Here is a 21,109-nt window from a genome sequence, read left to right on the forward strand (position 1 = left end):
TTGTCCCAGAGGCTGGGGTAGATCGGTGAACAAAACAGACAAGAATCCCTATCCAGGGCTGGTACTGCGGCATAGCGGGTAAAGCCACTGCCTGCACTGCTAGCATCCCATATGGGCGCCAGTTTGAGTCCCGGCTGCTCCACTTCCGATCCAACTTTCTGCTATGGTCTGGGAAAGCAGTAGAGGATGGCCCAAGTCCTTGGGCCCCTGCACCTGTGTGGGAGATCCAGAAGAAGCTCCTGGCTCTTGGCTTCAGATCGGCATAGCTCTGGCCACTGCAGCCAATTGAGGAGTGAACCAGAGGATAGAAGACTTTCTCTCTCTCTCTCTCTCTCTGCCTCTCTTCCTCTCTCTGTGCAACTCTGACTTTCATATACATAAATAAATCTTAAAAAAAAATAGAATCCCTACCCTCGGAGATTCTACTGGTTTGAGGATGAGGAATAGGGACAGAGTTAGGATTAAGTCCACAGCCAGGGGTAAACAGAGGATATGGGTCATAGTGAGCATTAGTGTCAGAGTCTCAGTGAGTGCTGGTGTAACTTCCCAGGATTAAGCATGAGGGTTGCTACAAGGACCAACTTTGGGGTCATAGAGTTATCTTTCATGGACAAGTTGGCTTCAAGGTCAGAGAGGGGGCTTACTACCTCTAGATTCTGGCCCCAGAGGTGGAGCTGGTCTCAGGCCCCTTCGCTTCCTCCTTGGAACCCACCTACATAGTCCTGGGGCCCTGGGACCACTCACCTGATCCAGGAGATGGAGCCGGGAGACGTAGGCTTTCTCCGTTTGCAGGAGCTCATTGGCAATGTGGAATACCTTCTGCTGCACAGTCAACTGGAAAGGGGGAAAGATGCCCCCTGGATGCAACAGCCTCTCCCAGAACCCTCACTCAAGTCCTCAGGAGTCTCCGAATAGCTCACACGCTACTCTAAGCCTAAAGTCACCCCAACAGCCTCACCCTCACCCCAGACTCCTCAGCCTATCGTACAGCCCCGCTCTCAACCCAGAAGGCATGCACTCCATCCCCCAGACACTCGTTCACCCACGCATCTGCTCTTTCCATTCCTTCAGCATAGTGCAGGGCAAGTGGGCAGAGCCATCAGACTTCCTGGGTTCAAATCCTAGCTCTGCTGTTCACTAGCTCGCATAAGTTGTTTAACTACTCTCTGTGTTTCAGATTTTTCAGCTATAAATATAGATAATAACAGCATCCAAGTCCAATTGAAATGGAGACTATTAAATGATTTCATACATAAAAAAAAACCATATAGCAGACTACAGACCAAGTAGTCTATGAATGTTACTTATTTATTCACCCACTCAGTTCACTGTCAGCACAAGCTTGCTGTGCACCTGGGGTGTGAGAAAAATACAAAAGGATAAAATTATAGAAAACTCACTGCCTGTTGGCCCAGCTTCCTACTCATTAGACATCTATTTGCTCAGTAGCTGCCATCCCAGCAGTCCCTGGCTTTAGCCCTCACACTTGAGCTTGGTCCTGGCAGAGACCTAACTCAGGTGCACAGGTGCCTTTTGAAGAAATCCTGGGCTGCCGGGGTGCAAAAAGCGGTCCCTGCCGCCAGAAGCCTTCATTGCCATAGCCTCAGGTCCCTGGGGAGCTCTTGCTCTCGTGCCCCTCCTCCAGCTGTCAGGAAGGCTCTCTGGATGTGACTTCCCACTTTACAAATAAGGAAACTGAGGCTTGTGGTGGCAGAGCAGAGACAGAAGAGACTTGCCCTACACAGCTGCTGAGTCCTAGGATTTTCCACCTGGAATAGGACTGTAAAGGCCCCCCAACTAGGATGCCCATCTTGAAGATGGCAAAACTGAGGTCCAGCTAGTGGCTCTGTGATGAAAGGAGACCAACCTTCCTAGTTGGCATGTGGAACCGTACAAGGCGGCTTTGGTAGTCACAATGACCAGGGCTTCATGACTGGTATTTAGTACCGGAAGGACCAGGGACGCTAAACATTCAAAATGGCAATGATGTCCCTGTTTGGAGAACTACTGAGCTAGGGGAAGAACCAAGCATAAAAGCCCGTCTCCTGGTTTCTCCAAAGGGTCCTGCCTCTCGGTGAACATAGGTCAGTACCTCCACAGACTCCTGTCTCTCCAGCGGGGGCACTGGGATTTCTCTGTCCTTCTCCTCATCCTCCTCCTCGTCGTCCTCCTCCTCCAGGTCACTGTCAACCTCCTGGGAGCCAGGCCGGTGGGGGTCGGCCAAAGCAACAGGCACACTGGCCAGGGCAGGGGGCCCGGGGCAGAGGCTGTGGCTGGGGGGCCCGTCATCACTGACGAAGCAGGTCTCTTCGCTGTTGGATGGCGAGCTGATGCTGTCAATGCCGCTGTCCCGGTTGGGCACCTTCTCACCATCCCGGGGCCCAGGAGCCAGCAGGAACAGGCAGCGGGAGGCCTCACCCTCAGGGAGCTGGGGCACTGGTGGCTGCGGGGGTGGCTGTGGCAACATGGCTGGCTCTGGGGGACCTGGGCAGGGGCCAGGGGCTGGCCTATCCGAGGCGACAATCACAGGCTCTCTGAGGTGGGTGGCGGACACACATGGAGGCAGGGTATGAGCTATGAGCTTGACTGAGAGGCCTCTCCTACAACTACTATCCCTTCCTGTCCCAGGCCCGCCCTGCCCCCAGGGCCCCCCAGGGACCAGACTCACCTTTCAAACTTCTCAATGAGTGAGGATACTGCTGCAGAACTCGGGCTGGCCTCCACTCTGGGGGCCAGGCCCTTTGCCACTCGGGGGTCTGCAGGCAGCGGACGTGATGGTGGAGGGGGGATGGGCTCAGGTGGAGGGGGCATCCGGGGCATCTGCAGGTAGCTGGGCTTTGGGGGCACTGGAGACGAATGGGAAAGAGAGAGCAGGGAGAACTCATGAGTTGGCCTTGCAAGTGGCTGTCATGGCCAGGCTACACCACCCTGAAGTGGGCGCAGTGTAGATCTGAGGTAAGATGCGAGTATACACACGTGACCCCAGGCCACAGCTCTCAAGCCCTGGGTAGACAGCCATGCCCCAGAGATCATGGTGCTCCCCCCGCCCCAACCCCATCCTAATAAGCCCTCTCCCGCCACTGGCTAACCTTCTCCCTTCCTCTAGTCCATTTCTCTGTTCCTTTCTGGAAACACTTACCCTGTGGCTTTGGGCCTGGTGCCCGCTTCAGTGGCGAAGGACGCTGGCTGGGAGACTCAGTGGGGGGGCCTGGGTCTGAGCGAAGCCGCTGGGGGCCTTCGGGATGAGGCTCAAGGCTCTGGCCAGGGTCAAGGGACAAACTTTTAACCAGGATCCGGTTTCCCTGGTGTAGCCCTTTAGAAAGAGAAAGTAGGTGTGAAGCAATTGACTTTACCCAAGGGGGACAGGGGAGTTACCTATCTGAGCAGGTGTCTGCGGTGTTGGGTTTCTCTGAGCCCCTTTCCTGGGCACACTGCTTTTTTGGGAAGTCCTGACCCTGGCTCTCAGCTGGGGAGCCAGGCCCAGGGCTGGAGCTGCCTGTTTTCATTAATAGAGGCTTTCTCTGGGATCAGGGCATTGGTTCCATGCATGTCAGCAGGCAGTGTTATTACAGAGTTTAGCCAGGCTGGGAGTGTGAGTGAGCATGGTCAAGTTTGTGTGTTGCAGGGGGTGTGCTGAGAATAAACCATTCCTCTCCCTTTTTCTTTCTTTTTACAAAATATTCATTTATTTGCTTATTTGAAATTCAGAGTTAGAGAAAGAGAGAGAGAGAGAGAGAGAGAGAGAGAGAGAGAGAGAGAAATCTTCCATCCGCTGGTTCACTCCCCAAATGGCCAAAACAACCAGGGCTGGGCCAGGCTGAAGCCAGGAGCCTGGATCTTCAACTGGGTCTCCCACATGGGTTCAGGAACCCAAGCACTTGGACCATCCTCCTCTGCTTTCTTAGGCACATTAGCAGGGAGCTGGATCAGAAATGGAGCAGCTGGGTCTTGAACCGGTGCCCACATGGAATGTTAGCATCACAGGTGGCAACTTAACCTGCTATATCACAGTGCCAGCCCCAACTTCCTCCTTTATCTTAAGGCCCTAAGAATAGCTGGAGAAATAGATAGATAGATAGATGATAGATAGAGATCTTCTATCTACTGGTTCATTCTCCAAATGGCCACAATGGTCAGGGCTGGGCCAGGCTAAAGCCAGGATCCTAGAACTCCATCTAGGTCTCCCAGATGGGTGTCAAGCGACCAAGGACTTGGGCTGTCTTCCGCTGCCTTCCCAGATGCACTAGCAGACAGCTGGATCAGAAGCAGCCAGGCCAGGACTTGAACAGGCGATCTACTATGAGACGCCGGTGTCACAAATTGTGGCTTAACCTGCTGTGCTACAACACCGGCCCCATTCTTGCTTACAGTTTTGTACAGCTTGATGTGCTTAAAAGTGATGACATTGTATTTCTTTAAAAAAAAACACATATATTTATTTCAATTTTCACAACTGTTACAGGCCATCATGGTTTAAATAAGAACAAAAAATTATGAGAAAGGACAGGAAACCTTTAGTTTAGAGAATAAATATAAATTGTTAATTCACTTTTAAGACACAGAAACATTTTTTGTAGTAACTTTTTTTTTATAAAAAGCCATCGTGGACTTTTTCTGTGTCTTAAAAGTGAAATTATATTTCATGAGCCAAAGTTTTGCTTTCACTGATCGGCACCAGCCTCCTCCACTTGCACATCCACATCCACATCCACATCCACATTCCAGCTCACAGGAGCAACTTCAAAACCAGCAAGCAGGGAATTCAGGAAAAAGCGGAGGCCTTTGCACTGTCCCTCTCTCCTCATTGTAGGTCCCCCAGAGCCACCTCTGTCTCTGGCTCTGGAGGAGATGATGGTCCCACTTACAAGGGAAGATTCGGTGTGGGAGGCGCAAGGAACCCCTCACAGAAGACATGTCCCAAGGAAAGGAGTGTGGGGCTCACGTGCGTGTGGCTCGGCTGGGGTTGGGGGAGTGCCTGAGATGACAGAGAATTCAGGTGGGGCCAGAGAGGAGGGGAAAAAGCTGTGGGTGCCAGGCTGTCGAGCCGGCCATCCACCCATCCTGTGGCAGAAGGAGCCATGACAGCATCTGTGCAGGGAGAGACATAGGCAGACAGGTGTGCAGACAAAAGAGTGAGCTCCAGCCGAGAGCTCCCCAGAGCCGCCACCTGCACGAGCGTCAGCCACATGGCCTCTAACAGCCACACAGTGTCTATTACCTGTGTCACACATGGTCTCGCCAGTCACAAAATCACACGGTGTTATTTATACTGTTCCACACAACTGCAGGGCCACACAAATCCAGACATCTAGTCACATACCCTCACCCTGTTGAAAGCCTAGTCACACACAGTCACAGAGAAAGACCCCACAGCCACAGCTTCACAGGGCTGGTCACATGGCCTCACACTCACCTGCAAATATGGTCAAGCGCAGTCACAGACTCGGTGACACCATCATGATATGATCATACAATGATCATGCAATGATCGCCCAATCACATACTATCCACATACCCAGTGTATACATCCCTTAAATGTGGTTTCACTGAGTCACAAAGATACACAGCATCATGTACACTGTATCTCACAAGTGAATGGCCACAGAGTGACAAATATATCATAATGGGCCTTTACACACCTGCAAATATGCTTACATATACTCAAAGGTAATCCATATGGGGTCAATTATACCAGGGCAGACACGACCTCACACAATGGCAAAAGTGCATGCCAACATATACTCAGAAACACAGATACTTATGTCATACTCAAGAAACAAACATGGCCATAGAGTCCCTGGATCTTAGCCATGGGTTCAGGGACACACACGTATACACACACACACACACACACACACACACGAGACACTTACCTCCTCCTGGTCTACATACTAACAGGTGGCCTCTGCTATAAAATCATATGGCTGTGACACACCCCAAATCATGTGTACCCTCCCTTATAAGGTCACACAGACAGAAAGCGTTACAGGGGATTGGCAGTCTCCCAGTCCAAGAGATTCCTTGGGCCCCCGACCCCACCCTGGCTACCACACAGCCAGGAAAGCCACAGGGGACTTGGGCCAGAGTCCCTTCCCAGCCCCAAGGGAAGTTGGTACCCCAGACCCCGGGCCAAGCACCCATCCCCCACCCTGTACCTGGTTCTGGGTGCAGTTTCCTCACTTCCTCTCCCACCTGAACAGGCAGTGCCGCAGCTGGCCGGAGGAAGTGTTCCTCTCAGCTCAGCTGGGCTGCTTACCCTGCCCGGCTCAGCATATCCTGGCCTGGTCCTGCCCTTGCCCTCCCCTGGGCGTGGGGTTGAGGAAGATGAGTCACCTAGAGGTGGCACCAGTGGAGACATGGTTGCAGAGACACATGACCAGAGAAAGTGAGAGATGCAGACAGTAGCTGGAAGGGTCAGAGAGCCAGGGGGCAAAGCCAAGTGGAGACCCCCTACTTCATCTATACACACATGGGTGTTAGGGTCCCTGAGGCTCCTTGCCTGCCTCCTAGTGCCAGGTGGTGCCTATCTGGCCCCGTCTCCACATCTCAAAGTGGCCAGGCCTCCCTCCTGGGCAAGCCCTCTCTGCCTGGCTAGGGTTTCTGTCCCTCTGGCTACACATGCCACCCTCCACAGCACTGGCTTGGCCCACCCTCTGCCCCCTGCACAGCTGGCAGCCCTCAGTTGGGCCAGCCTTTCCATTCTGTGCGCCTCCTTGCAGGCAGCTCTACAGAATAGGAGGCTGAATGAAATTCACACCTTAGAGTCCCATGTAAGAGGAGAAGGGATGGATAGGGCAGTGTCTAGTGAGGAGATAAAGGCAGACAGAGAGGAAGTGACTTGCCCAAGGTCTCACAGCAAGTTCATGGCAAACTCTCAAGCTGACTAGCCATGCACTGCACTCCTTGCTTTGAACTCTGCTCTCCAAGAGGAAGCTGGAAAAGAGGGAGACCAGAAGAGGCAGGCCTGAGTCCCGGTGCTTCCAAAAGTCACAAACTGCAGAGTGGCTAGTGACAGGGACACCCCCAGCTCTGCCCACATGGAGAACAGTAAGGTTCTATCCAGGGGAAAACGGTTCAAGATCCCCCCCAGTCCCCTGTCCAATTTCAGCACTCTCCCTTCCTTGCCTTTTTGCCTACCTTCTCCTGTCTCCTCCTGTGTTTTCCCTCAATGGCTCCCTGATCCCTGGGTCTTGGATTCCCTGCAGATGGCTGGATAAACTTTCTTCTAATCCAGCTCAGCTCATGCCACTTCCCTGCACTTGAACCTTCTTGGAACTCCTCGCTGCCCATGAGAAAATCAACTTCTCAGTTAGGCCTCTGTGGCCCCCTAGCCACCCTGAGGAACTGTCTGGCTTCTCTCAGCTCAGTTTGAGCCCCTAAATATTTCTGAGCCTGGTAGACTCTTGGGGTAGGACAAGAAAATCTTGCCTCTTACCCTTGGGGAGCTCACAAGGTAGGCCCCCCTCCCTCTTCCTTGAAATCGCAGCCAGCTCTTCCTATTGCCCCATCTCACCCCCGCCAAGCCAGACCCTGCACGGATTTTCCAGAGCCCGTTTTTCTTGCGGTTGATCATTTCCGACCTTGTATCTCACACATACTCATCCCCACACCTACACCCCTGACAAGATCCTCTACCAGCACCAGTGTCTCCAGTGCCCATTAGAGCAGAGGCCACACAGTCTATAGCAACAAGTCCTATAATGCTTGGAGAAGCTGTCCCCCTCCACACACCAACTGTGTGTATCCCCTGAAGACCTAGAGAGAACCACAGAGCTGTACTCAAGTTCATGTGCGACGTGTTCAGCCCAACATGCACACCCACCACCATCACTGCCATTTGGACACCTCTCATCGCAGATGGGAAGCATACCCTGGAAACTGCAGGGATAGCACAGAGCCTCCCTGGCCCATCCTCACCCCTGCCGGGCCCTCAGCAAGCATGGGAAGTCAGCGGGGCAATCTTGACCCTTATCCTCAGGGAGTTCCCAATCTCAAGGACAAGAGACTCATTCAGGAAAAGCCAACTGGTGGCTCAGGAAGTGCAAGGGGGTCAGCCTGTTGGGATGGGGACACTGAGGAAAAGGAGAAGGCAGGGATAGGGTGGCCACATGAAATGCAGGATATCCAGTTCAATTTGAGTTTCAGATAAACAATACATTTTTTAATAAGTCTCTCATGCGATACTTATACTAAAAATTCATTATGCTATCAGGTTGACTATCCCTTATCTGAAATACTTGGGACCAGAAGTGTTTCAGATTTGGGGAGTTTTTTGGATTTTTTTAAAAATTTGTATACATTTTACCAATTACGCATCCCTAGTCCAAAAAATGTGAAATTCAAAATGCTCCAAAATCTGAAACTTTCTAATTGCCATGTTGACCATTTCTGAACATTTGAGGTTTTGCATTTTCCAATTAGGAATGCTCAACTGGTCATAGCAGCCCCCTCACTTGGGAGAAGCTATGAGACCACGAAAGGAAAGAACACAGTGCTCCCTCACACACACACACACACACACAGAGAGAGAGAGAGAAAACCCCTAAGAATCACATATTCGGAAAGACACAAAATGTCATACACAGATGCATACATGCTCAGGTCACAGGCTGCAACCCAACATAGAGCTACAGATATGCTACAAAGCCAACCAGAGACGGGCCCAGAATCCAGCCCTTGCTCCCCAGGACAGTTCTGCAGATGGAGAAGAGGATTATTGAGAGGTGCAGCGCAGTGAAAAGACAAAGGTACTCAGCACCCCGACTTTCAGTCAAATTCAACTCCAAATACAAACTGTCCAAGACTGCAAAATCAGGGTTGAGAAGTGTTGCTGGGTTTTGAATTTTCCCATGACAACTTATTGTTGTTGAAATAGCAAAGATCGTTCCAAAAATTGTTTCTGGTTGCCGCATGTCCCTGCTTGGCAGGTGCCTGGAGCACATGCTTCCAGGTTGAGTGGCAGAGCAGGTCCAGTCTCTATCTGTGTTTCAGAACAAGGGCTCGTCTGCCCATTCCCCCCTGGAACCAGACCCCGCTTCTCCCTCACCTCTTTCTGGGCATTTCAGCTGTCAACATTCCCCATCGTCCCTGGCCAGCGGCAGCCCCCTCTCCCTTCTCCCATTTGTAGCCTTGGCTTCATCTCAAGACAGCTATTAGGGACCCTGGTGATCTGAGGCAAGTGACCTCATAGCTTTGGACCCCAACATCGCCATCTGCAGAAAAAGGTGGCACGCGGTTGGGGGTGGGGGGAAGGTGGAAAGAAATATGTGTGAGCTGCTCATTGTGAGGAATCCGAGATGCTAGGGTGGACAGAAGCCGGCTGCCCTCACAGCTGATGCGAGCTTCTCCCTACACGCCCCAAATCTCTGCCTTTCCTGGCTGAGAGGTAGGCCCCGGGGACAACTGGAATTCCTGCGGGTGGAGCGGGGGTTGGGGGGAGCAGAGGGAGTGGAGAAGAAAGAACAACAGCAAAAAAGCAAAGCAAAGTGCCTTTTGGGAAGCCAGCTCCCTGGGGGAAGGGTAGGGAGTCCCTCAGCTGTGGAGAGAAAAAAAAAGCAGGGGATAAAGGCCTAACTGCTCCACCTCTTCCCACCTGCCCCTTGAATGTCAGCTCCAGCCAAGCTGTCCCACTCCAACCTCGAGGCCAGACTGCAGCTAGGCCCCTGCTTGGCCCGGCAAATGTGCTCTCTGAAAGTTCAAACACGAAGCTCTGTCAAGTGTGAAAGGTGCAGGAGGAGCTGTTTACAGGAACCCTGTGGGTAGTCCAAAGGCTCCTTCCCCGAAGTCTTCTGACCACAAGGACTCTGCAGAAAAATGTGTGTGTGTGTGGGGGGGGGTGAAAACACTTGGGGAAGATGGGATTCATTCTGGCAAGTGAGGCGCTTTCTAAGCCTAAGCCCTGTTCCCACCTGCAATATGGAGAAACTGTGTGAAAAGGGAGGGCTCTTTGATAAAAAGAAGAGCCCTTCTGTAAAGGGAAGAAGTTTCTAGCAAATGGAGGAGGCTTCTTTAAAGCAGAGAGGCATTCTATGAAGTGGAGAGAGTTCCATAAAGACCCTTTTGTAAAAAGGATGATCTGAAAATTACATACTCTGACAAAATAGGAGACTGGAGAATCCCCTTTTTTTCTAAAATGAGTCCCCTTCCATAGAGCAAAGAACATTTCTGTGAAGCGTAGGGCCCTGTGTAAAGTGAGGAACTAAGGAAGTATAAGCCAACAGGGAATGGTGCAGACTGCGGAAAACTACAAAGCATATGCCTCACCCGAAGTAGGGACAGCAGCTCCTCCCCCTCTGTCCAGTTATCACCTTGCAGTTATGCAGCCATGAATTGTCAGATCTTCCGATATTTGAAAAGAATCCACATAGCTAGATTTTTATGTAAAATCTCCTAGTTATAAAAAGTGAGCAGGCCAGAGCAAAACTTTGGCCTAGCAGTTTAAAATGCTAGCATCCTATATCAGGGTAAATGTGTTTGATCACCAGCTATGGCTCCTGACTTCCTGCCAGTGCAGGCCCCGGGAGGCTGCAGTGATGGCTCATGTAATTGATTTCCTGCCGCCCACATGGGACACCTGGATTGTTTTCCTAGCCCAGGATTTCAGCCTGGCCCAGCCCTTCAGCTGTGGCTGTTTGGAACATTTGGAGGGGCTTTCTCTGTCTCTGTGTTTCCAACCCTCAAATAAATAAATTTAATAGAAATGAGCAGGCCAAACGAAACTTGTGAGTTAAGTTCAACTCACTCAACTTAAGGCCATCACATTGTAAAAATCTAAGTTGGATGGTCCTGAAGGCTTCTTCCACCCCTGCTGTTTACCTCTTGCCCTATCTGGAATGTTCTGACCCTTAGGGCCTTGGAGGTACCTTCTTCCATTCCTAGGAAGGGCCCAGTCTCCTCTCGTCCTAAGCAGGCTCAGTGAGTTAACTCATGCAATATTTGTCAGCTGTTCCCTGAATTGGAATCTGCCTTTTGTTCTGTCTGGCCCCATTCACCTTCTGCTCTGTGCAGGAAGCCTGGATGAGAGAGCAGGAGACAGTGGAAGAATACTCAGAACTCTCAGGAACCCCAGCTGTTCATTTTTCCGTATAGGGTATATAAGGTATGGGATGCAACTGTTCGTTGAACACCTACTCTGGGGCCAGGCATTGTGTTGATGCTTTCCAGGAGTGTAGGGCATTCTGCTAATAACCCTGGGAGCAAAGGGCTCCATTTTACAGTTGAGGAATCTAAGGCACACAGAAGCAAAATAATTGTTCTGAGGACACAGAGGTAGAAGTGGTTGAACTGGGACTGGATCCCAAGTGGGTCTGTTTCCAGAGTCACAGAGTGTATCTTCAGCGAACGTCTACTAAGTTGGAAAAGACATCACATTTGGAGGGGCGAGGGAAAAGACTTTCTAAAGCAGGTAGCTTTTAGTCGAACCATCCAGGATGGATGGACCAGGATTGGATGGACCAGGATTGGATGGACCAGGGATGATACTGCAGACAAGGGAAGAATAGCATGCAAAAATGTGGATAATAGGGAAAGCGGTGTAAGTGAAGCATATGTTTGATGGACAGAGTCCTGAGTTTGCAAGAAAGTCCAGAGCAGCAAGAAAGGGTAAGGGCCAAAAGATGCATGCATGCAGGCAGGCTGGCAGGCATCTCCCTCTGCTCCCAATACCACCAAGTGCCACAATCATGACACAGACCTACAGGGGGCATTAAAAGACAGACATAGGGGCCGATACTGTAGGACAGTGGATTAGGCTGCTGCCTATAGCACCGGCATCCTATATGGGCACGAGTTTGAGTCCCAGCTGCTCCACTTTTTTAAAAGATGTATTTGTTTATTTGAAAGACAGAGAGAGGTCTTCCATCCGCTGGTTCACTCCTCAGATGGCCACAGCAGCCGGAGATGCACTAATCTGAAGCCAGGAGCCAGGAGCTTCTTTCAGGTCTCCCATGTGGGTGCAGGGGCCCAAGAACTTGGGCCATCTTCTACTGCTTTCCCAGGCCATAACAGAGACCTGGACCAGAAGTGGAGCAGCTGGGACTCGAACTGGCGTTCAAATAGGATGCTAGCACTGTAGGCAGCGGCTTTACCCGCTACACCACAACACCAGCCCCGCTGCTCTACTTCTGATCCAACTCCCTGCTAATGCACCTAGGAAAGCAGCAGATGACCCAAGTGCCTGGGCCCTTGTCACTCATGTAGGAGACCCAGATGAAGCTTTTGGCTTCTGCCTGGCGCAGGCATTGTGGTCATTTGGGGAATGAACCAGCAGATGGAATCTCTCTCTCTCTCTCTCTCTCTCTAACTCTGTCTTTCAAATAAGCAAATGCGTCTTTTTTAAAAAAGACACACGGACACACACAAGATCCAGAGACCTATACATAGAAACATGTAGAAACCCACATGGGCTTACATAGAGCCAAGGTGACATACAACCTGGAACACACAATAACAATGCATGCAGACTCAAAGACACACAGGAATAATACACACACATGCAAATTTGCATGTGGACATATTAAAACCAAGAACATAAAGACCTACACAAAATAGGCCTATGGTGACCCAGCCAGGCAGCTAGGCACATGCCGGCAGGCACGCACACACAAACCACACGGCCACATGAGAACTTCAGCAGCCCATCCCTGTTCTAGTGGCTTGATTACTGTGAGGGCCTGGCCACCTCTTCCCTGCTTCTCTGGACCAAAGGCCAGAGGACAGGGGTGGTGACTCCACCCCCAGCCCCTCCCCCGAGGAGCTGGGGACTTCAGAGGACAGGAAGGGAAGGGAGTGGAGCTGCAGCTGGGAGCACTGGGGGCAGTAATTACCCAGTGCTGGGGCTGCCACGCTGGCTGAGATTCCCCTCCCTGCGAGGACAAAGCCACTAGGGGGATGGTCCCTCTGACCCCTGCCTCCACCCCAGGGACCCCACCACCCACTCATGTCCCTTCCCATGCACCAGAGCCTGGTCAAATGTGAGAGTTGGAGACACTGAGAGATTATGAGGGAAAAAGACAGAGATAAAGAAAGACACGGGGACAAAGACAAAGAGGGAGAGGACAGGAAAAGTACAGAGAGCCACAGGGAACCAGAAAAAGGAAGCGGTCAGTGAGAAGGGAGACACAGTCCCGAGAAGTTCACACAGGGTCTGGGAGTCAGCGAGGGACAAGGGCAGGGACACAAAGGGTGACCACGACTGTGGGCTTCAGCTCTGGCAGTTAAATCCCCACAACGCCCTAGGAGGCGGGATGACAAGCCCCTATTACAGATGAGAAAACCAAGGCGCAGAGAGATAAGGTGACTAGCCCAAAGTCACATAAAACTTAAGAGCTTGGCAAAACTGGGGTGGCTCTCCCCACTACGGGTTCCTGCCATGGACACGTGCCCAGATATCTCTAAAAGAATTCTCCAGAGAAAGAAGCCATCAGTGAGACTGGGAGACTCACCCTAAGAGATGTACTATGAAGGAGACCCACGGCTTCCCAGCCCCCCTCCCCGGCCGCCCCTGGGTGGGGGAAGGGCACATCTACACCTGGAATGCATTAGGTAGGGAGGCCCGGCCTAGGGGAGCCAGGAAGAAGCTGGAGGGGGAGCAGGAAAGGTGAAGGTGAAGGTGAAGGCGGCGGCGGCGTGGGCGGCAGCGGCAGCGGCAGCGGCGGCAGCAGCAGCAGCAGCAGCAGCAGCAGCAGCGCGAGCCCAGCAGGCCCGGGCGGAAGGGCTTCTCTGCCAGCTGCAGCTCCCAGGGGCAGCCCTGCCAGGCCCGCCTTTCCCGCTTTCCACAAGCTCCTTCCCTCGGTGACTTAACCCCTTCCCTTCAGGAGCCCCGGGTGAGTGCCTTGGACTAAAAGGCCGCTGGCACTCGGAAAAGCCTGCCCTGCCCTCTTGGCCTCTGCCACACACCTGTGCCCTTCACCCTCCTGCTCTAAGTCCGGGGGCTCAGAGTGGCACAGCTGTTGCCTGTCGGGCGCTGTCGCCTCAATGTCCGGGCTTCGGGCTGCTCGGACTCCGCGTCCTAAATCAACCACACGCCTACACTGCTCCTCTCCTGCCCCTCCAGTCCATCCCGGCACAGGCTGGGCTGTCTCTTCTGCTCCTCCCTCTCCCTCAGTGCACACATCCGGCCATCTCCACGGACTTAGTAGCTGAGAATCTGTATATTCATCCGGAACCCCCGCCCCCACCCCAGTTCACCACACCACAGCCCGCTTTGGGAAAACACAGCCCCCCTTCATTTCCTTCAGCCTCCTCAAGGGCTCCCCTTTGCCTTCAGGGCCAACGCGGAACCCCTGAGCACCAGGACAAGGAAGGCCTAAGCTCAAGTACACTTCCCTGCCCCCACCCTCCAGCCACAATGGCCTCTTGTCTGTTCCTCGAAAGTGCTCTCTTCCGCCTGGGGCTTTGGCACATGTCGTTCCCGTACCCTGAATGGCTTTTCCGCTTCTCCTTACCTCTGGACTCTATGTATCCTTCAGGTCTTAACTCAAGTGTCCTCTTTGTCTCTGCCCCCCAACCCATTGTGCTCCTGCAGCAAGTGTGCTGGGGATAACTTGAAGAGTTATCCTTCCTGCTAGATATAAGCTCCATGGGGACAGGGGTTGTGTTCCTCGTGTGGCCCACAGACACTCAGTAGGCACATATTAAACAAATGGTCTCCTCCCTCCCCTCTTGCACACTCCAGTACTTATCCATGCCATAGTCTCTGCCAAGCAAATGCAACGATCATGTCTGCAACCTTACAAATGGGGAAACGAAGGCCCTGCGAGAGGGCAAGGGAGGCCTGGAGGCATAGTGGACGAACAGCAGAGCCCGCAGCGCTGAGGCTCCTTCTGCGATGCCCTGCGTGTCTCCAGCCCTGCGTGTTCGAAGGCACCTTTTGAAGGTGCCTTACAGGTTCAAGGAACTGGCCACTGGAGCTCCAAGAGGCCAGACTGGCTGCTCCAAGGATGGCTGCTCTCTTCAGAGGAGGGAACTTAACTTTGAGGGGCTAGCCAATGGCAGACTGTGCTTCCTGCCCTCATTCCAGACAGGTCCTAGCCCCACCCAGGCAGTGTCTGGCCAGCTCCACATCTGCCTAAGGCATTTAGCTAACCGGCCCCCAGAAAGCCACAGTTTGTATCTGACTGAGGCACTGTTAGCTGTCACTCACCCTTGAGGGAGCAGACAGCTCCAGCCAGGCCCTCCTCCAGGCACAGAGGCCCCTGAGAGGGCTGAGGAGTGGGGGCGCCAACCATGTGCAATTTGGAAACCAACTCTTTTAGTCCTGTCTGGGGGAAGTCCTTCTCCCAGCTACCCAGAGTCTTTCCATTTTGTTGGCACTTGTTGGGAAGGCCTCAGCTGATTAGAAATGGAATCTGGGTCTTTTCCCAGACACTCTCCTGGAATCGCAATAGCACTGCTCTGCAGAACTCTCCAGCAGGGTCCACCCACCCCTCCCATCTTGAGCCCCTTCTTCAATCTTTCCGCGAGCTAACCACCTCTCAGGATGCCGTGACTAGGGAGAATAGCCAGGGAGTCACATGAACTGAGTTTACCTGTGTCTGATTGGCTTTCCAGCAGGCCTCCCTCACTTCTTTGCACCCGGCTAGCCTGGATGTCCGCGAAATGGATCTCGGCTTCGTGCAAACGTGCTTCAAGAACTCCCACACACACAAGAGGCATTCCTTCGGCAGTTTGAGCAGGTGGTAGCGAATGAGCCACCTGAGTGTGACTCTGCTGATCTCACTTTCTGACTTGGGGGAGGAGACTGCCTCCAGAGCCACACACACTCTCCCCGTGAACGGTTGTGTGGGGCGTGGTATGTGTTGCTGGTGAAACTCCCAACCATCTCTGGCCCAGGCCCTTCTCCTGAGTTTTCCAATCTTACGCCTGCTGGCCATCTGCACCCTGATATTCTCCTCGATCTCTCAAACTCAATAGATCTCAAATATTATTCATTATCTTTCCCTAAACCCACTCCTTCTCTTTGCATCTAGATGGCCCTGTTATCTACCAGGTCAGTGTCAGGCGTTTCAGAAAAAAAAAAAAAAAAAATTAGAGCCATCTTGGACTTGCCTCTCTTCCTCGGCCTCTACATCCATGTCACCTTAACGCCTGTCCATGTTAACACCTAAATATCTCTCAGGCCTTCCTTTCCTCACCTGCCACCATGAGCTCCACCACCCTGCACCAGGCCACCTGTAACACCCACCTGCCCGTCTCCCTGCTGCCTCTCTTGCACCGCTTCCATCCATTCAGCCTATGCAGCTTGCAGACACCCACATCTGAGCACATGAGCCCATGATTCCCCAGTTCTTCAACCCTCCAGTGGTCCGTATGCACATGCGAGAACATTTCTCTGCCAGTCTCATCACACTGCTCCTCCTGACAGCAGCTTCACTCGCCAGTGCCCCGTTTTGGCACCTCTGCTCCCTAACCCACCCACCTGAACTGCCCTCCACATTCCCCTCTAGCACTACGAGCCTTGCTGGACATCCCTCTAGTAGCTCTTCCTTTGGCCCAGGCCCTGGGCTGGACACTGCTGAAGCCAAGGTTTCCCGTGCCTGCAGTCCCAGAAGTGCAACTTGCCTTCCAACTTGAACTGCCAAATGGTAGCTATTCATGAGAGCTGGGACTGGAGGGTAAACTGAAACGTGTGTATGTGGGTGAGGGGTTGACCCACTCCCATTTATTTCTGATCTTGTCCCTCCCTAGGGGGTTGAGGGGCCCATCGAGGGCCCTGGAGACAGGGCCTCAGGAGGAGATGGAGACATTCTTCAGGCCCTAGAGCTGCTGACTCACTGCGGGACCATGGCCACATTCCTGCCTCTCCGAGCCTCCACTACCCCAACTGGAAAATGGGCTTGAGCAGCAGTTCCCACTGCGGGCTGTGCGTCAGAAGCATCTGGGCAACCAGACTACTAGGTTCCAGCCCTGAGGTTCTGGAACTCCAAGGTGGAGTCTGGGAATCACGTTTCTTTCCCTCAGGCCAACAAGGGATTCAGATGATCACTCAGAACCAAACAGTGTGGAGGCACCTTTCCAGCTGCCATTTCAACTCCTGGAAGTCTCCGAAAATGCCCCAGGCTCCAAGTCAGAAAAAGCCAGCCCTTCTTGCTGCTCCTGGCTCCCCTAGCCCTGGTTTCCCCTGCTACCCAACAGAAGGCTCTAACATCAGGTGTGATGGAGCTAAGGTCAGGGCCCCAGCTTCTCCAGCACCACCATCGGGAAGGACGTTCTAGGCTTTAACCCCAAGGAATAGGGTAGCTCTCCTGCAAATCCTGTGGGGTAATCCATACTTGGGAGCCCCTTCCTGACTCTCTCAAAGCCTTCTCTGGTATCTCAATATGTTATCCCAGTGCTGCAATGAGGCCTCAGGTTTTATCAATCCGGAAAATGGGCACACTAACAATTGTCCCTCTCTCCAGGAATTGGGACAGGATAACGAAAAAAAGGGCTCTCAAGCAATTCGAGGCTCTTCATAAGCATAAGATATACTTAGTACTTTACAAAGCCTCCCCCATCTCCACGATCAGCCACTGAGTCCTGAGGATGGTGATTCAATAAAGGCCTTGGCAGTCTGAGGGAGGAAGTCGGGCGGCGCACGGACATCTTAACATGTGGACTAAAACGTTTCAACCCTTTAATTGAAGCTCAGGAATCTCTCTCTCTCTCTCACTCGCTTGCTCGCTCCTTCTCTTACATACACACCCTACAACCACCAACCCTGCCCTCTTCGGGCCAATTATAGGCGAGTCCCATGGAGAGAGAAGTCAGTGGCTTGCGCCTGCCCCTGGGCCGGCTGGGCAGTGGGGGAGGCGGGTCTCTCACCACCCATGCTGCTGTGAATCACATGGCCCAGCGCCCGCCTTGCCAGGCCTGAGTAATCCCTCCGCCTCCTCTTCAGGAGCTTTTTCTCTCTTATGATGTGATTTGAGTTTTTTTTAAACTCCTGGTGGCTGACGGTTTAGGCCATGCTGCAGGCTTTGCAAACAGACTCTTCGCGGCATTCTCCAGATGAGGAAATTGAAGCTCAGAGAAGGGAAGTCACTCAGTGAGTCAGTTAGGAATGATTGGATGGGAGGCCAGGTCCTTCCCGGATCTCTTTCTTATTCCCAATCCCCGTTTTGGATTGAAAAAAAAAAAAAAAAGACTCCCCACCCCCATCCCAGGCAACTGCAGAAGCAGGGACTTCAGTGGGGAAAGGGTCCTGAACTTCCTGCTGTTTTTTGGGGGGAGCAGGAGAGCGGTTTAGGCAGGGGACTGTGAATTGGGACTCAAAGGATTGGTGCAGTGGGAAGGCATCCTCAGAATCATCGCGGTGTACTGATCAGAGAGGCCAGAGAACTCTTGGTCTCTGTGTGTGGAGAGCAGGAATCTAGTGCCCTTTGCTTAGGTAATAGTTCCTGAGGGCCTACTATGTGCCTGCTTGCTCTCTGTTCAGGCATTTGTCCAACAAGGACTTATGGAGCACCTACTGTGTGCAAGGCACTGTGTCAGTCAGTGGGGACCCAACAGTGAACAAAACAGAGAGGATCCCTTGGCCCTCACGGAGCTCACGCTGTAGCGGCAGAAGATGGCCAATAAGCAAGGGGAAGCTAACTTCAGACTGTCCAGAGTGCAAGGGTGGGAGCAGGCTGGCAGCTGCGGTGGAGGGGTCAGGGAAAGTCTCTTGGAGGAGGTGACATCTGAGCTGAGACCTGAAAGATGAGGAGCAAGCCAGGTGGAGGGCTGGAGGCAAGGCTGCAGGCAGAGAGAAGAGCAAATGCAAAGGCCCTGCGGTGGGAGTGCCCGTGGCATGTGTTGGGATAAGAAGGTGCTGTAGGAGAGCACTGAATAGCCCTCTACCCACAGTCTGACAAGGGGAGTTTAGACAGACAGTGGAAACGGGCTGTTAGCTGGTTACCTCCAGCCCACGTGCAGGGAGCCCCCTGAAATCTCCCAAAGGTTCCAGGACTAACTCGAGGTCACAACAGCAGCAAGGGGCCATCCTTTATGCTTAGCCACTGCTACCTGCTGCTGGGTCACAGTCCCAAAGCCCTGTGGGACGTGGAAGGTGAGCCTGGGGAGCTCCCAGAGACTCAACAACTCCTTTGGTCCTAGTGAAAGACAGGGCCCACAGCACTGCTCTTCTCCTGCGAGTCTTGGGCTCAGCCCACAGGAGAATTTGCCCAGATGCTGGGTCCCTCACTCAGGTCTATGCAACACAAAGGACTCTCCAGGCAGTGGTCTGTGGCCCCAGCCTCTCCCAGGGTTGCTCTACCTCTACACATCCAAGAAGCAGCCTCGTGGCCCTGCAGCTCTCTAGCTCTGCTGCAACTGCCTCCTGCCCCTGCTGATCTCTGCTGTCTCCCTACCCAACAACCCTTCCAGCTTGCTCCCCATCCCCCCCTTCCACCTTTCCCTCTCATCAGTACCTTCTGCTCCTTCCTTCCCTTGTCCTCCCGCCACACACCCCTGGCAAAACCCCAACCTTGGATCAATCCACCATCCCTCTTTTTTTTTTTTTCCACTCATACTCCAGAGCTGCCGAACAGTACAGGAGAAAATCACATAAGCAGAAGGCTTGGCATTACTTTCATGCTCTCCAGCCTCAGTTTGGGGAAGGCGGAAAGACCACAGACTTTGGACTCAAACAGATCTGGTACTGAATCCTGGCTCCATACAAGCTGTGTGACCTTGGACAAGTTACTTAACTTCTCTGAGCCTCAGTTTCCTCTCCTACAAAATTTGGTTAATCTAGCTGCTTGGCTAATGAGAGGCTCCTCCTTTTCTCCTACTCCTCCCAATTAAATTCTGATTCCCCCAACTAGACCCAGATTCCCCCAACCAAATCCCTGCTGCTGTCTTGCAATCCTGCTCCTTTTTCTTGGAGTTTTCCTTCTCCCATTAGCCTCGGCAGACAGAAGAGAGGGGAGCTAGAGGGTTGAGGGGCACAGGGGACAGCAGGGGAGACCAGGCCCGAGGTTGAAAGGACGGGTTGGAAGGCCCAGGGACGAGGGCAGGAGGTGGAGGCTGAGGGCATCTGAAGGACCGGGATGAGCAGGCCGGCCCCGAGGTGGGGCTTAGAGGGCCTGAGAACAAGAACCCGCTCCCAGTACCAGGCCTGTGGCCCCGGCTCCCATGCCCTCTGGATCACTCACCAGGCCGAGGCTGCGAGCCCTCCAGGTGGTAAGAGAAGCGCAGGGCCCGGTGGTGCTGTGGACTGGGGCCGCAGGGCAAGACCCGGGGCCCTGGTACAGCACCCAGGCTGGCGTCCGAGGGTCCGGGAAACTGGGGATCCAGGGGGCCGCCGAGAGCCGAGCCTGAGCCCCTGCGCACCGGTAGTCCGGGCTCCGAGGCTCCAGGGTCCGAGTCGGCACAGGCCGGTGGAGCGGCGCCGGGGGGGTTCGCAGCCGGGTGTTCGGGCTCCGAAGGCCCGGCGCCCCCCGGAGCTCGGTGGCCGTGCATGGTCCGGGCCTGGGCGCGGGGCCCGGGCTCCCCGCTTGGCTCCAGCTCCTGGGGCGGAGGCGCGGGCGGAGGAGGCCCGGCGCCCGGCAGAGCAGCGGCCTCAGGCTCGGGGGGCGGGGCTGCGGGCTCAGCCCCACTGCGGAGACTCGAGCCCCCGGCCCGGGCCCGGGCCAGCAGCCGTGGCAGCGGTGGCAGTGGCAGCAGCAGCCGCGGCCACCGCCGCTGCCGTGCCAGGCATCGCCGGCCCCGGCTCCGCGCGGGGAGTGGGCTTGGCGGGGCCGGGGGCCCGCTGGGGAGCGCTGTCTATGCGGCTGCGGCTGGGCGAGGGTCGGAGGGCTGCGCTGGGCGCGGGCTCTCCGTTGGACTGCGAGCTACTTCCGTGGCCCCGGGGAGAGCGGTCGGTCGGATCCGAGTGCGGGGTCTCTTCTTTCTGCCCGAATGGGAATCGATCTGGACTCTCCTGGCTGGTCGGAAAGGGTTCTTCCTCCCGCCGCAGCGGAGGCTGGGGGCGGAGGAGAGGGGAGGGGAGGGAAAGGAAGGGGAGGGAGGGGAGGATGGCGGTGGCCGGGGGCGCGCGTGTGCGCCGCGCGCTTGGGCTTCGGGGCTCGCCTTCGGCCAGTCCTCCCGGGCGATGCTCCAGCCCCGGGGACAGGGGAACGGCCTGGGCCGGGCTTCACCGTTCTCCCCA

At 54.0% G+C, this 21,109-nt stretch overlaps 1 protein-coding gene across 2 annotated transcripts in view; it reads right to left on the reverse strand.

Moving 5' to 3' along the window:
• Positions 1–20,425, reverse strand: part of FGD1 (FYVE, RhoGEF and PH domain containing 1) — a 42,015-nt gene extending 21,590 nt beyond the window's left edge. Inside the window, exons 1-5 of one of the 2 annotated variants that reach the window (XM_008272662.5) lie at positions 20,115–20,425; positions 3,140–3,313; positions 2,669–2,846; positions 2,093–2,534; positions 745–834 (exon numbers count right to left, since the gene is read on the reverse strand). In XM_008272662.5, the coding sequence (XP_008270884.3) occupies positions 745–834; positions 2,093–2,534; positions 2,669–2,846; positions 3,140–3,313; positions 20,115–20,421 (1,191 nt within the window). In that variant the 5' untranslated portion in view covers positions 20,422–20,425. Of the gene's footprint in view, positions 1–744; positions 835–2,092; positions 2,535–2,668; positions 2,847–3,139; positions 3,314–6,155; positions 6,260–20,114 lie in introns of those variants that run through there. The other variant, XM_089324538.1, reaches the window with a different exon arrangement.
• Positions 20,426–21,109: the final 684 nt, after the last annotated feature.

This window comes from Oryctolagus cuniculus, chromosome X, assembly GCF_051225735.1.
Source record: "Oryctolagus cuniculus isolate XC-2025 breed Fujian yellow rabbit chromosome X, ASM5122573v1, whole genome shotgun sequence".
Lineage (NCBI taxonomy): Eukaryota > Metazoa > Chordata > Mammalia > Lagomorpha > Leporidae > Oryctolagus > Oryctolagus cuniculus.